The 17037-nt window shown below is 38.0% G+C and overlaps 1 protein-coding gene across 1 annotated transcript in view; it reads right to left on the bottom strand.

The window, feature by feature from the left end:
* LOC122815065 (putative uncharacterized protein DDB_G0286901) overlaps positions 1-17037 on the bottom strand; it is a 151945-nt gene that overhangs the window by 113549 nt on the left and 21359 nt on the right. Inside the window, exons 3-4 of the mRNA XM_044087309.1 lie at positions 3365-3624; positions 566-602 (exon numbers count right to left, since the gene is read on the bottom strand). Coding sequence (XP_043943244.1) covers positions 566-602; positions 3365-3624 — 297 coding nt within the window. The remainder of the gene's footprint in view (positions 1-565; positions 603-3364; positions 3625-17037) is intronic.

Raw genomic sequence — 17037 nt, 5'->3', positions numbered from 1 at the left:
ATGTCCTATATCTGATCATAACTCAATTGTTTTTGAATTCATGATAAAAAACTCATAATGTTCAGATCAAAAGGATACCAGCATACTTAACTCAGCTAAAAGACTATAAAGAATATATACTTTCAGAAGTACAACATTTTCTAGACATAAATAATACTCCTGAAGTCTCCATTGTCTATGTTTGGGATGCCTTAAAATCATATCTATATGGACAAAGTATCAGATGGTATAATAACAAAAGGAAATCTTGGGATAAGGAATTGTTAGATATTCAAAGTAAACTGGACTCTTATAAGCATAATAATAAAGAAAATATTATGGACAAGAAAGTTATTGAAGAAATAAACAAACTAAATGAGAAATACAAAGAAATTTTAACTCATAAAGTTAAAATAACTTTAGAGAAATACAAGTTTTGTCTTATTCAATAAGCCCCAAATACTTACATAGACTTAAAATAAAACAAAAGATTGAATAAACAAAACCATATCAAAGAAATCTTTTCTCTAAGGAAAAGAAGAATGTTTCTAGTCTACCAGAAATACTGGACCAATTTAGAAATCACTTTCACAAGATTAACCATAACCACATTCACATGGAACCTAAAGATAAAATAAACGAGTTTATAACCACAAACATGAATAAAAAGCTTAATAAACAACAGATTAAACTATTGGACAAGAGTATTTCATATACAGAAGTTATTACACAAATAAATAAGCTTAAATCAAACAAAGCACCGGGTAATGATGGTATTATACCAGAGATATATAAAATCCTTTCTAAAACTACATATTCATTAATACATAAGGTTTTTATTCTGGCCCAAACTGAGTTAATAACCCCCATCTTGGCAATATACATTTATTTCACCAATTTTAAAACCTAATAAAGATCCAACTAGATGTTCTTCATATCGACCCATCTCATTACTTAATGTTGATTATAAAATGTTTATGAGTATTTTTGCTGATAGATTGAAGACAATTATTCTCGGCATTATAGTCATAGAGCAGGCGGGCTTCATTGTGAATAGAAATACTTTTGATAATATAAGAAGAACTTTAACATTAATTGATTTTGCAAATAGGAAAAAGAAAGATTTAACACTTATTAGTCTTGATATAGGTTCAGCATTTGATTCAGTAAGTTGGAACTATCTGTTTACCTTACTGAAATGCACAAATTTCTCTGATGCATTTGTAAATTTAATTGAGCATTTATACAAAGGCAGCTGGCTTATATTAAGGTAGGAACATATGTTTCACAAAAATACCCATTCTTAAAGGTACAAAGCAAGGATGTCCACTTTCTCCACTATTATTCACTTTAGTAATGGAGCCTTGGGCTAATTTGATTAGAAACAGTACTGACATAGAGGGTTTTGAAATAGAAGAAAATACAACATCAAAATTCAACTTTTGCAGATGATGTTCTAATTACATCAACAGGATCTAATTCTTCTATGCAGTCTTTATTTGATAAAATGATGAATTTTAAAAGTATTTCTGGTTTAATATTCAATGAAGAAAAAACTAAAATACTACCTATATATACACGAAAAATACTCTCATTAGTGATTTTACTAAATATGTACCCAACTCAGGTCAGATAACTTATTTAGGTATAATACTATCTAAAGATATTAAATCTATTATATATAATAACTATAATACCTGTTTTCTTAATATACAAAATCTTTTTAATACCTGGAATAATATGTTTTTACTATGGAGGAGAGACTTACAATTATTAAAATGATAATATTCCCCAAGATTTTATACTTAATACAATCAATAATACTTTCACCTACAAAAATAACTATCAAGAAACTGAATACACTAATGTTAAATTTCTTATGGGCACCTAATAGACCTAGGATTGCATTAAAGAAACATACTAATAGCTGGTCTCAAGGGGTATTTCTTTTCCAGACTTTAATTTATATATTATCTCTTCTATTATAAAAGTTATTACTTTATTAATAGATCGGTCATATGTCAAAATGGAAAGATTATTGGGAGCTAATTAGTATGCACTTCATGAAAATCTCCTTAACACATAAAAATATGATTATAAATAACTCCATGTTGTGGTTGCTAAAGGAATTTTGTACTTCACCTATTACACCTAAACATATGGTCTGTTACCCATTAAATATTATTATTAGTTATCGTAACTTTATATTCATGCACCCTAAGTATAGGGAATGGAATTTTATTGTATTCCCTATAATTTATACTCAGGGTATGCTTATGTCATCTACTTCTGAAGGAGCTCATTTAGCTATAGATAATAATCTAAAGTACTGGTATCAGCTGATATCTGATAATAAAGTTAAAATCTAGATTTCTTAAAACAAGAATTTGATCTAAGAGAAACTTGCTGGTTAGAGGTTCAGATCTTTAGACAACATCTCATTGATAGAATAGATCTAATGTCTATAACAGTTAAAGAATCTATTCCAAAACTGATTGATTACTTGATAATAAATTTACAGCATAAAGTTTCTGATAAAGGTAAACTTTCATATATACATAAAATTATCAGACAAGAAACTTTTTACAATGTAGATTCATACTGGAATTATTTCACCTCTATTAATGGGGACCCACCAACTCAACAAGATAAACAATATATATTGGAATCTGCTTATAGAACTACATCTTCCATTGTCTGGAGACTTTATACATGGAAATTTTTACATAGATCTTTTTATACACCTTTGATGATGAATAAAATTAATAATAAAGATAATCTATGTAAGAGATGTAATGTAGAAATTAATGCTGACTGGGCTCATATGTTTTATGACTGTATGAAGTTGAAAGAATGCTGGAAGTCAATTAATGAATTTTTGCAGGCTCTTTTTACAGATAATTTCATTATTTCTAAGTCTCTTATATTATTCAACACACCTGTACCTCAATGTGTTAAAAGATTAAGCTTCCCTTGTTATGGTCTATCCTAGCAGTGGCTAGGAAAATAATAACTAGAAATTGGATTTCAGATACACCTCCTTCGTTCAATGAATTTAAAAATGTTATGAATATAATGTGTCATATGGAAATAAGCACAATTAGAATGAGAACAACTAGAAAAACATCACACTTTATTGTATGGGATAATTTACAAAATTTGTTAAAAAAATTCTAATTTCAATAGCACAGTATTTTAGTTTAATTAATTGATCTGATTGTAGTGGATGTCTTTGTAAATACTTTAGTTGTTTTGTTGAATATTATAATAATACCTATTTTTAATTATTTGTATAAAATTGTTATGATATTTCTCTTATATGTTAAAACAATAAACTTGTTTTGAAAAAAAAGAAATAGATGAAGTGGTCTGAAAGGGGTGGTGCTTGTGTTCACATTCAGTGTTGTTAAAGTAAACAAATGCATTGACTGCACTAGCACTTACAATTAGGCTGCCATTGTCTGTGCTGATTAAACTATCTTGACCTTTTTCTTCCAGGGACTGAAGATTTGCATTGTTGATGGCACTGTGTGCAGTCTGAGGGTCTGGTTCTCTTGTGTTGTAAGTGATCACATCATCTCGTATCTCTTGATTCCCCTGTAAATTATTTTTGCCTGTAGCATCCAGTTTCTCTGAAACAACATCCTGCAAACCAAGATAATTCAGTAAAAGGATGCATTCAAAAACATCTTAGGAAATGTTATTTAATCAGATGTCAGATGTTCTTCCTTACCAATGTAGATCAAAGACGATAAATAAACCAGTGCTATAAAACTATTCCTTATTTTACGCTCATGCCTATATAGTAGCAATCATAAATGAAAGCAATCAGTGCTAATCAATTCATTCCTATAAATATGGACTCAGATAATTTTTAACGAGGTCTTTGAGATTCACAGACACAACCTGAAGACTGGAAACTCTTATATTCTACATGCTAGTCTACCTGTTACAACATACTGCAAAAGTGTGACTTGCACAAAGTCCATCTTCTACAAAAATCTTGAACTCACCTGCGTTTGCCTAAGAAAATATTCTAACCAAGTCATATGACAGATAGGGCAGTGTGGCCTTATTGTATTCTTGGACCATTAATTTGAAATTTACTGTATTTTTTCAATGAAAACTGAGGTGAAAGAACACTTGCTACTCAGTCTTTAAGTTATGCAATTTCACATTTTTCCTAATAATTGTCAGCTGCCGTACCTAATGTGTGTCAGTCTGTGCACGGCTGCTGACAATGCAAATAATGACATTCAGTAAATAACGTTCCTCAGCAGGATCCCAAAGCAGAAAGCAACACTATACCCTTTGTATCTGGCAAGGAAGCAATACTCCAACAACACAATTAAACCTTTTGATGCTATGAGCTGAGCAGATTATATGAATTCATGCTTACAATCATCTTCCACATTTATAGGTTCATATGTTCATAAATGTGTACTAGTCTAATGGCCATGGAGCCTTTACAAGCCTAGCCCATAGGATTACCCTGGCATCGTGCCATCCAACCTTACTTCTTAGTGCCTCTGTCGAGTAGAGCCACTGGAGTGATCCTTGGGGTGAATTTTCTATTTCCCATCCACTCATCAAGATTTCTCTTGAAGAGGGCCAGTGAGGTGCTCTGATTGGCATGTATAGGAAGTCTATTCTATACCACGGGCAATCTCTGGGTTATGAACCTGTCCCTCCAGCTTATTCTGTTGGTTGTGGTAATGAGGTTGAGGTCTCTGGAATGTGTGGTGTGGAGGGATCGAGATTTCTTTAGATGTAGCATTTCTAACAGAGCTGGGTCTGACATGGCTTTGTAAGTCAAGCAGAGATCACCACTAAGTAGGCGATATCAGACAGAGAATAGTTGGAGATTTTTGAGTCTGTCCATACAGGACAAGTGTTTAAGGCCTAGGATCCTCCTTGTGAGGTACTTTTGTGGCCTCTCCAGTTGTTGCAGGAGTCTAGTGAGATACATGCCAAATGGGACATTGTACTCGATGACTGACCTAACGAGGGAAGAGTAGAGGGAGACAATGACCTCGTTCTTCCTGGATGCAAAACCCTTAGTAGTGAGATGTTCCACATAGAAGGACTTTCTGACCACAGTGGCAATGTGGTGGTCAAAAGAGAGGTTGCTGTCAACCTGTGTTCCCAGATCTCTTATAATGCCTTCTGTGTTCAGTGGACTACCATCGATGTGGTAATTCATGGGAACTGTTTTTTTTCCCAAAGGGGAAGACAACACATTTTTTGGCATTGAGTTAAGGCCATGGTTCTGACACCAGTCATTGGTCTCAGTGAGACCTTTCTGTAGGATGTCAACATCACTTGGGGAGTTAATAATAGCTCCCAACTTGCAATCATTTGCAAAGTTTGTCAGCCAGAGTCCCTTCATATTGGCCTGGACTTCAGAGAAGTAGATACCAAACAGGCGAGGACACAGGACTGAACCCTGTGGGACTCCACTTGTGACTGGTTGGCAGTCTAACTTGTAGTCAGCTACTTTTCACACTGTGGGTTCTATCTGTAAGCCAGTTTGCAACCCACCTAGTGATATAGGGGTTGATGCCTAGCTTAGTGAGTTTTTCTATGATTCCTGAGTGGGGAATGCTATCAAGGCTTTGGCCAGATCAATGTAGGCTGTATGAACCACTTTGCCTTCATCCACAGCTCTGGTGACTGACTCAAAGAAGCTGACCAGGTTGAGCAGGCATGATCTACCCTTCACAAAACCAAATTGTGGGATCCAGAGTTTGGAGATTCCCTATATCCTTGTTTATTAGGTCCATGATGATGTGTTCCATAGCTTTGCATATCAGACTCGTCAGGCTAATAGGGCAATAGTTCCCAGGGTCTGTGTCGTTCCTCCTTTGTGGAGAGGGATGACTGTACCAGAGCGCTATTGAGTAGGGACAAAGCCTGAGGTGAGGCTGTGATTGAACAGGGCACACAGGTGAGGTGCCAGTTTACTCTGTAGTTCATGTAGAACACAGTCGGGGATATTGCCAGGTCCCATAGAAGCTGTATTCTTGGCCTTGGACAGTGCTGTTTTAACCTGTGCAGCAGTAATATTGGGTGTCTGGCAATCTACTGGTATTGTGTTTGGTCCTTTGGTGGAGGAGAGAGTGGTAAAGTTGGCACTGAATCTGTCGGCCAGTATATTGGCAATATCTGTTGGCTCGGTATAGGAGGTACCATTGTGCAGTAGCTCAGAGCAAATCTGGATATTGCCCTGGAGATTCTTTACATAACTATAGAAGGCCTTGTGGTTGTCTTTACTATCTGCTGCAATTCTGTTTTCATAGCTAGCTTTACAGGATTTAATGAGGGATCTCAATTTTTTGCTGGGGCTGAAAAGGGAGTTTTTCCAGTCTTGGGGCTTCACCTTATTCCGCATCAGTTTCCTCCTTCTGTTGTAGAGTTATTTATGGCAGGGAAACACCAGACTGGCTTCCTGTTTTGGAGGAGAGCATCTTAGTTCTATTGGGTATGGCGAGATCCATGCATTTGTGTATGTGTTCATACAGTGCATTGGTGTATGATTTGGCAGTCATGCAACTATTCTCCATTTGCATGGGTGCTGTGAAGTTAGCCACCTCTGTTTTTAGGAGCCCAAAGTTAGCTTTGGAGAAGTTTTTCATGGTGGTTACCTTTACGGGGTGGGTGGGAGGAATGTGGATTACCAAGGTGATTAGTTTGTGTTAGGATCTAACCAGGGAGGAGCTGACTATTGGTGTAGAGCAATGGTCGCCCATTTTAGTAATAACTAGATCAAGGATGTTGCTACCTCTAGTGGGGGTAAGAACAAGCTGGTCCAGGGCATTGGAATTAATGAATTCCAGGAAATTTTGGGCAAGTGTATTAGTACACGAGTAGTTTTCCCAGTTAATGGAGGGGTAGTTGAAGTCACCCAGTATGAGAGTGTTAGGTTGGACCCTAATATTCTTCAGGGTGTTTAGGAATGTGGAGTTTGAGTCTTGGGACATGGTTGGGGATCTGTAGAAGACTATGACCTGAATCACTGTATTACCCAATGTTAGCTGCACCTGAAGTATCTCTGATGTGTTATGTTGGGCTACCATTCTGGAGATGTGCACATCCTTCATGAATATGGAAACACCACCGCCTTTGGAGCTTCGGTCCAAGTTCTGGGGCCAGAAGGTTTGGAATGAATTATTGCCTGGTAGTGCAGGGATACTTTCTGCTGTCTTGAACCAGGTCTCTGTTACTGCACAAATGTCAATGTTCTACATTTTAAGGAGTGCTTCGAGTGAGTGCATTTTGAGATTTAGACTTCTAGCATTGAGCAACATGACACTCAGATTGCATTTGTAGCTGTTATGGTGGTAATTTGGTTTTTGGAACACCACCTAAAAAAGGCACTATAGGGGTGGCAAGAGCCTTGGCCAGTATCCAGAAGCCCAGGGGTGACAGATGCAAGCCATCTCTGGCAAAGCACTGAGGTCTGTCAGTCATGTCATCCCAGGCAGACAGATACTGGATCCCCTTAGAATGACACCAGAAACTTAGCAATTGTTGAAATTGATAATTTTCTGATTGTACTGTGGTATCATTCAGGGTGATGGTAGTAGGCTGCTCAGGGCTAGGGTCATACCCACCTAGGATACATAATCTGAGAGCTCCTCCATGTCTCTTTTTATGCAGTTTAGGGAGGTACATCTCAGGTCATTCACACCCACATGTACAATGACAGAGTCATATTTGTACCTGTTGTTGAGGGTCCTGAGTGCGTACATTATGTGGTGGATCCTGCCACCTGACAGGCAGCTGAGTGTTACTTTCTCCTTATTCAACCTACTGAGTGAGACATCAGTATGCCTCACTATCGAATCACCTATGACTAGTGTGTTGGGCATGCTGTTTTCCTTTAGGGGCTTTGGTTGAGTGGCACACTGTTTAGGAAAGTTGTGTGTCTCGTGATTAGTGTTGTGTTGTGGTGGTCGAGTGCATTTCTGCCTTGGAGGTCTCTGCTGTTTGGGTAGATTTTTATTGAGAGCCTCCACAAAGGTGGGTGTGTGGCTTGTGTTTTTATGTGAAGGCAGTGCTGGTGTGTTTTCTGAAGGGCTATGTGTTCCATGTGGTGTGGTGCAAGTATTGACCTTCTCCTCTTGACCAGCTATTCTGGTTTTGGCTGGAGAGTGCGTGACTTCCAATTTGGATATATAAGTGCATCTCTCGCAAGTCTAAGTGTTGGGAGGTAAGATGAGGGGGTTGTCAGTGTACATGAGGCAGTTGCTACATTGCCTCAGGATGCCCAAGTTCAGAGGTTAATAGCAGAAAGCAAAGGGAACTGACCTTTAGACATGCCTGGAGGGGTGGGCATTAATAATAAGTAATGGAGCTGTTTCCTTGTATAATGTTTAGTGCTGGTAGCACTTTTGTGTGCTACAATAACTACTACAAGAAGTCTGGTAAAGTGGTAGACTAATAAACCAGTAAAAGTGGAGGAGAGGAGAGAACTAGCAGATCTCAGGGAAAAATTAAAGAGCAGACTTTTTGGCTCCGCTCAGAAGCTTACAAACAGTCCTGGATACAGCAAATCTGTATCTGGACTAGACTAGTTACAGCAAAGGTGGGAAACAAGCGCAAACATTGGGTTATAAACCAGAAAGTTGAAAGAGATGGAAAAAATGCACAATAGCCAATAAACTACAATTTCTGGGCCAGAAACCACTCCTGTTGTGGTAGATAGTCTACCTAGTGCTTACCACTCCCACTGATAAGCTAGAAGGCTTCCCTCCAACAAAGAAAGAGGGGGCTCAGAAGCTGACAAACTGTCCTGGATACAGCAAATCTGTGTCTGGACTAGACTAGTTACAGGAAAGGTGGGAAACTAGTGCAAACATGGGCTTTCAAACCAGAAAGTTGAAAGAGATGGAAAAACTGCCCAAACGGCCAATAAACTACAATTTCTGGGCCAAAAACCACTCCTTCTGGGGTAGATAGGCTACTTAGTGCTTACCACTACCACTGATAAGCTAGAAGGCTTCCTTCCAACACAGGAAGGCTTGGGGGAGGGGGGCTCAGAAGCTTAAAAACAGTCCTGGATACAGCAAGTCCGTATCTGAACTAGACTAGTTACAGGAAAGGCAGCAAACAAGCACAAATGTGGGCTTTTAAATTAGAAGGTTGAAAGAGATGGAAAAACTTCCCAAACAGCCAATATACTACAATTTCTGGGCGAGAAACCACTCCACTTGGGTAGATAAGCTACCTAGTGCTTATCACTCTCACTGATAAGCTAGAAGGCTTCCATCCAACACAGAAAGGCTTTGGGGGCTCAGAAGATTACAAAAAGTCCTGGATACAGCAAATCTGTATCTGGACAAGACTAGTTACAGAAAAGGTGGAAACAAGTACAGATGCAGGCTTTTAAATCATGAAGATAAAAGAGATAGAAAAAACTGCCCAAACGGCCAATACACTACAATATCTGGGCCAGAAACCACTCCTCCTGTGGTAGATAGGCTACCTAGTGCTTACCACTCCCACTGATAAGCTAGAAGACTCCTCTCCAACACAGGAAGGCTTCGGGGCTCAGAAGCTTACAAACAGTCCTGGATACAGCAAGTCTGTATCTCAACTAGACTAGTTATAGGAAAGGCGGGAAACAAGCGCAAACATAGGCTTTTAAAATAAAAAGTTGAAAGAGATGGAAAAACTGCCCAAACGGCCAATAAATTACAATGTCTGGGCCTGAAACTACTCCACTTGTGTCAGGCTAACAGTCCTGGATACAGCAAATCTATATCTGGACTGGACTAGTTACAGGAAAGGCAGAACACAAGCTTTTATAAATGTCAGTCCCAGGTCTTGAACTCAGGAGCCCATACACCATAGTCAAAGCAATTAACCAGTAAGCCATGTGAACTATAGAATTGTATAATGTTTTTCCCAACATATCATGCAATCCTGTTATTTAACGTTAGAAGTCTTGAACCTAGAACCCTGTACACTATAGTCAGAGAACATGCCACTGCACTATCTGAGCTGTATGATTTGGTAAAACATAATTTTTAAATCTCTTATTTTGCCTAAGGTCACTTATGTATTAAGGCACATACCAATTCAACAATGTAGTAATTGGCTAAACAGAATAGAAAAAATATTATCTTTACTTGGAAAGGTAAACCGCGTACAGTTATATGGTTCAGACTCTGAAAACATTAAAAGAGATCTTGGCATAATAAACTTTCATTTTTATGCATCTGCTTTTGATATCAATGATGCTCTGAAATGTTACTTCAAACCCAACTGAATGGAGGAAAAACAGAAGTTAATATGAGCAACTTTTTATTTCACATAATTGGGTTTATTTGAACACAAGTATTTCCTAACATGGGGCAGAATGCTACAGTACAAATAATCCATTTGTTGGAATTAAATTAGAAAACCTCTAATAATAAATGCATTCTAGCTAGTGAAACCTATTTTTGCTAACATCTGAATATACATAATGATAAAAAAAAATGTTTCTCAGTGTCAGGAGACATATTAAATAAATCCCTGACTATGGTCGAATGACCAGGTTTCAGATAGTATCAAGGGTGTTTGGAAATACCAGAAACATGAGGTGAGCTTGTGCAGTAGCTGCTGCTGGTTTACCCATCTAGGGAGAAGGAAGTAGAGCAGCCATTTCCTGCAGTGGAGGCTGGAGCCTGTTCTGCAGCATGAGGTGCCAGGGAGTGTGTTTGATGTACACTAAACAGCGCTTTGTGCTATAGAAAAGCATTAGAGCATGCGCATAATTGTGCATGCAGAACAGAGCTTGTATTATGGTACCCTGCTTTGGTGATGTACACTGCAAATCTACACGGGGTTGGGTAATTAAGTAAGAACATACACCTTCTCTATCACCACTGTGGAGGATGATTGATGAATGCGTAGTTCTGCTGGAAAGAAACAATTAGATTCTGCCCTTAAATAAGTTTGCTCTGATCTGGGAGGTGGAGCCAGGCCTTCAGTTTTCTGGGGCAAGTGTTTTCCTAGCATAAGGCAACAAGGGAGGTCTGAATTATGGCTCCTCCTGTCAGCATTATGATTTGTCAAGAAATATGGGAGGGCAGTTGAATGATCAGTTGTGCTATACTTCCTCAAGGATTAGACATTTGAAAATCACTTCATCAATTATGTTAGCTTGAAAACAGTGTTTGTGCAAGCATACTTTTCACCATTTGGGGAGTTTCTCCTTCCCCCAATATTCTGTGATAAAGTTGTGACATAGACATTCAACGGTCTTGCATCCATGGACTGGAGCAAGTCTTGGTGCAAAAGAATGTTTTTCATTTGTGTTTTCAGGTTTAATGTTATGTAGACACTTCATACACTCACAGAACAACAAAGAAGTTTTCAGGCAAACATACTGATATTAGAAAGTGCAACCTGGTAGGCATGAGATGGGAAAATATTCCAAAAAAAAAAAAAAAAGAGAAGAAAAAAGAAGATGATGGATTGCAAGCAACAATATAAACTTTTTAATACTCATTCATTTCTAAACAGTCCTAACTAGAATCAAACATTTGATATTCATTTATCTTTCTTTATTTGTTTGGTAAATAGGTTAATGGACTGGTCCCATGAACCATTTCAGCTACAACTCTAGTACAGAGCAGGTAGGAAATGTAATCCTGATGCTAGCAAAAGTACAGTACATAATATCAATAAAGTACAAGCTGTTACAGAAGAAATAAATTAACAGAAAAGTTAACATAAATTAATACCAGAACAATAAAATGGCGACAAACAGGCCTACAGTCCATTGAGTTAAACCTGTAGAACTTTTTTATGGGGAATAGATAAAGATAATAAGAGGTAGGAAATGTAATTCTGATACTAGCAAAAGTAGAGTATGTAATATCAGTAAAGCAAAGTTAAAATGAATTAATACCAGACCAATAAAATATTGGCAAATGGGCATACAGTACATTGAGTGAAACCTATTGAACATTTTATGGGGAACAGAAAAAGATAATAAACTGCATGATGCTTAAAGACTACATTGTGTTCGGGGAAATGAGGAAACTAGGATAATGTAAACTATGCATTACACTCAGACACATGTATACACAAACAAACACAGACACACACACACACACACACACACACACACACACACACACGTATATATACATATATATATATATCTATATATGTGTGCACTTTACAAAATTGAAATGCCACATTATCAAAGACCAGTTCATTAAGATGATATCACCGAACCTTCTAAACCTCAAACATCCGGACCACGAAACCTAACACAGGAAAGTGAACCACTTGGCCACCAGGGCAAAAAAAAAATAAAAAATTCCCAGCTAAATATTCCTACTCCGAGATCGCACTACATTGGGGAAAGGGTGAGGTTCACCATGGTCGCTAAGTGGTTCACTTTGTGGAGTTAGGTTTCGCGGTTCCGGATGTTTAATTTTCAGTGGATATGGATATGTTGTCTCATTCAACTGGTCTTCTTTTTTCTGGTGTTTCGTTACTTTCAGGTAGACATATATATATATATATATATATATATATATATATATATATATATATATATATATATATATATATATATGGCTATATATATAAAGGATACAGAAACAAAACAATTTATTAAGACTCAGATATCACTATTAAATGTTAATGGTTGCACCCCAGGATCCAGTTGTGAGTCCAAGTTTTATGCATTATTTAAAAACTCTGTCCAAGAGACTGGGTTTCATTTAATTTGAATTTGTCAACTGGTAAAGTGAACTGGTTTAATCACTATTTTCAGCTGCAGTCTGGGCTGGATTGTTGTAGAATTTTGTTCTCTGGTATTGCTCATTTTCTACTCCAATTCAGCTATACTTTTTGTCAATAGTTTGTACATATTATTCAAAATTCAGTGAAAGAAATTGTATAAAACAGGATTTGAGGTGGAATCTATATCTAAAACTTAAATACATTTTATTGTACAAAATTATTTGCTGAAACTGCTAGTCACCATAATTAAACTGATTTAGGAAATGCTGAACTTAACTAGAGGATACCAATTACCTGACCAATACTTCCTGGCCATACTGCAGCTCCCTAACACATAAAATGATAGGTCTTGCACTGGCCATACTCTCCATCACTTTTCTGTAGCTATATACCCAGCATTACCTGATGCTTTTATAGCTCCTAAGTCCCTAATATCACTTCAGCTTGTAGCTACAGACAACTCCCATTAGCAAGTCTTTCACTCTCATCCACCCATCACTTCAAATCTCTTACCCCTCTTAATAACAAACTCCCACATACACCTAATACTGCACCTTTAATACAACACCAATCTCACTCATTCATAGATAGTACCCTTGCATGTAACACATTCTTTCTGAAACTAGATAACATGGGTTACACATATCCAACCCAACTACTAAAAACATCATTCTACCCATTAATAATCTTCACCTTACTCTTACTTTCCATCCTGTCCTCCTACCACACTCATCTTCATAACCACACCTCATCCCCTTGGCAAACTGTTTCCACAGCCAACACCACCAAACTATAACACTTCCCTATATCGCCATGTGACCTTACCTCCCCCTACCCTTCTCTTACTCGCACATTAAACTGAAAATCAAAACTAACCCCCTCTCATCTGAAAGACAAACTAAAATAATTCACAAATTGACCAAACTTTATCTACACCTACTCCATAAACTCACTTGCAGTGGTGATATACATCCCAATCCAAGACCCAAAACATCAATCAGCCCAAACTTAAATCAGCTAAATCCCCTACACCACAGACCTACCTCAGCTCTCCTCTTCTTAAACATTAATGTAAGAAGTATACGTAACAAAATTCATGACCTTCATGCCCTACTAGCTCTATACAAACCAGATATTGCTGTGTTAACTGAAACATGGCTCAAACCACAACATCACAATAATGAGATTACTGCCCCAGGTTACAACATTATCCGAAGAGACAGATCAGAGAAAAAGGGCGGAGGTGTTGCAATATTATTCCAAAATCATATTACCTTAGAGCAACTAGATTACAATACCCATGAATTCAAAGATATAAAAACTAATCCTTGCCAAATTAAAAATAAGTTCCAACAAACATATAATTATTGCAGGTGGCTATATACCACCAGGCAATAACATCACTGTAATGGAAAGCCTGCTTAATTGGACTCCAACTCCCTTCCACATGAAACCATACTATTAGGAGACTTCACTATTGACTGGCTTCACTGCTCCAGCCATAATGCCTCTGCCTTCATAAACTTCCACAGGTCTACCCAAACTATAACCACTCCACTCGAATTGGCAAAACTTCCAAACGCCAGTCCATCTTAGACTGGATCCTGGTATCTGACCCCACTCTTGCACAGCCATCTGGTTGTCTTCCAGATACCCTAAGTGACCATCATCCAACCTAACTAATTAGGAACAGATCCCAAACCATCAACCAAGCTATCCTCAGAGTAGTTAGAAACAAAAAAATCTTTATAGCTACTGATCTCATCAATACTCTAAAAAGCTGTAACTGGACCCACCTAAAACATCTACCTCTAGATGATGCAGTCGAGTACTTATACACAACCTTCATAAAGATCTTAAACCATCATGCACCCCCTAGAACCATTAGAATAAAAACTAACTATGCCACATGGTTAAGAAAATATACTAAAACTATAATGAAAGATAGGGACAAGGCCTGGATTCAATGCCAGAAAAACAAAACCACTACTTTGAGACAAAACTATGCAGAGTTCCGTAACAAAGCCAAAAAACAAATCAAACTAGATAAATCCAGCTACTATACAAGCATGCAAGAAAAATATGCTCACAACCCACAAAATTTCCGGGCCACAATAAATAGTATACTGCATCCAGGAAAGTCAATGACACTAACCCCTGTGCTTCCAAATAACCATGAAAACATTCCTACTCAGTTTAACAAATTATTTTCCAAAACAGTCCAGACCCTTGCCAGTGCCCAAAATAGTACTAGCAGCTCCACACCAATAACTACCCCAACCTACCCCAATATACAAAACAATAGCCCCAATTTTCACCTCCACTCTGTATCCACTATATCAATATCTAAAGTCCTTGGTAAACTTAAACCAACTACTCTAGCAACTGATAAGCTGCCAGTAGACTTCCTTCGGATCTCAGCTGAAGCTATAGCCTATCCTGCCTCTACTCTCATAAACAGATCTCTTTTAGAATGCAAAGTCCCCACTTCATGGAAAGCATCATATATAATTCCACTGCACAAAGGAGGCAACTCCTTAGAGCTCACCAACTATCACCCAATAGCAATCCTATCACCTTTATCCAAAATATTAGAATGAGTTGTTCATACTCAAATAATGCAGTACCTTCAGAATAACAACCTACTCTCCATATCCCAGCATGGCTTTAGACCTTCCCATAGCACCACAACAGCCCTACTATCATTCACCAACATAGTTAACCACCACAGAACCAAGGGTCTAGTTGTTTCTTCCATATTCTTAGACCTATCAAAAGCCTTTGACATGGTAAACCACAGTCTGCTTCTTGATACACTATCCACCCTAAATATAAGTCCCTCCTCTATATCATGGTTCTATATCATGGCTCAACAGCTACTATCTGCCTGTCAGAAAGCAGTCCTATGGCAGGACCATTTGTCCCCCCTGTTACCAGTAACCATAGGAGTCCCTCAGGGATCCATCCTTGGCCCATTGCTGTTCTCTCTATTTACAAATCAGATCTCTTCATCCTCTCCCACTGCCTCAATAGTGCAATATGCAGATGACACCACCCTCATATGTGCTGCCCCTACCTTTAGTGAACTGCAAATCCTTACTCAAAATAACTTCACCCTAGCCAAAACTTGGTTCACTAACATCAAACTTCTTCTTAATCCCCAAAAAAAAAAACTAATTCTTTTCAGCTCTGGCAGAGCGCCTCCGCTAAATAATAATTTCACCATTAACTCCAAAGAAAACATTCAAATCAGTCCAAACACATACACTAAACTGCTAGGTGTAGAAATAGACAATAACCTGAGGTTTGACGTCCAGATTGCACAAACCATTAAGAAAGTTAATAAAAACTTGGTCTCCTCTACAGGAACAAACAGTTTATGACACAACGCATCAAAGTAACCATCGCAAGGACTCATTTTCTATCCACCCTCCTTTATGCCTCTCCCATCTTGACCAATCTCCACCAAACTGATCTAAATAAAATGGAATCTTGCTATAACAAGATTGCCAAGTTTGCTACTGAAGCCTCATATAGGTCCCACAACTGTCTATCCCTTAAGCAACTCAACTGGCTTGAGTTGCCTCATACTTCTACTCAATCAACTCTCTATAGCACATAAACTTTACTACCTTCCTGAGATAACCCCAGCACTTCAACACCTAATTCAGCCCCACATTCCCTCTAGAGCCTTATGATCTAGTAACCAGAACCTCATAACTGTCATCGGTACTTACATATTATCGCAACCAGATTTTTGCGGCAATACCGGATGGTTCCTGCTCAGGAAAAATGTTTGTTAATGTTGTCAAACTGTAAAGTACTGTGTTTTCTTTAACAGTACAGGTTGATTGCTGGACTGCTATCAACTCAAAGTGCAAAACACACTGTTGTGGTTTCTTCATGGTGTTTATTGGCACCATGTTGCTTCCTGCAAGTCTGGCTGCTGAATGTTCCTTCTTTGGGCCAGCGAATGCTGTGAAGTGTCAGTCATTACCTTCATGTGGGAATCACAGCTGTGTAATTTTTGTCCTGTGACTCGCATATCACAATACGGCAGTAATGACTTCAGAAATCAGTTCAGTATATCCCCCCCCCGACCATGCCACTATCGCAAAAGCAAACCAAATCAGTACTGCCAACTTCTTCCTTGACAAAGAAACCCATAACCTATTGTCACCATAATCCACCCTCACTTTATCAAACCATTAGTTAGGGCAATCTCACATTGCACTGCTTGCTTTCAAGAATGTGTACACATTTGTGAGAAACTATGACTTTACCAAAAAGTTATGTACTGTGTCTGTG

Source organism: Protopterus annectens, chromosome 11.part0 (assembly GCF_019279795.1).
Source record: "Protopterus annectens isolate FY-2018-M chromosome 11.part0, PAN1.0, whole genome shotgun sequence".
Classification (NCBI taxonomy): domain Eukaryota; kingdom Metazoa; phylum Chordata; order Ceratodontiformes; family Protopteridae; genus Protopterus; species Protopterus annectens.
Note: the sequence above shows the minus strand (reverse complement) of the source record. Positions and strands in the feature narration are given on the sequence as shown.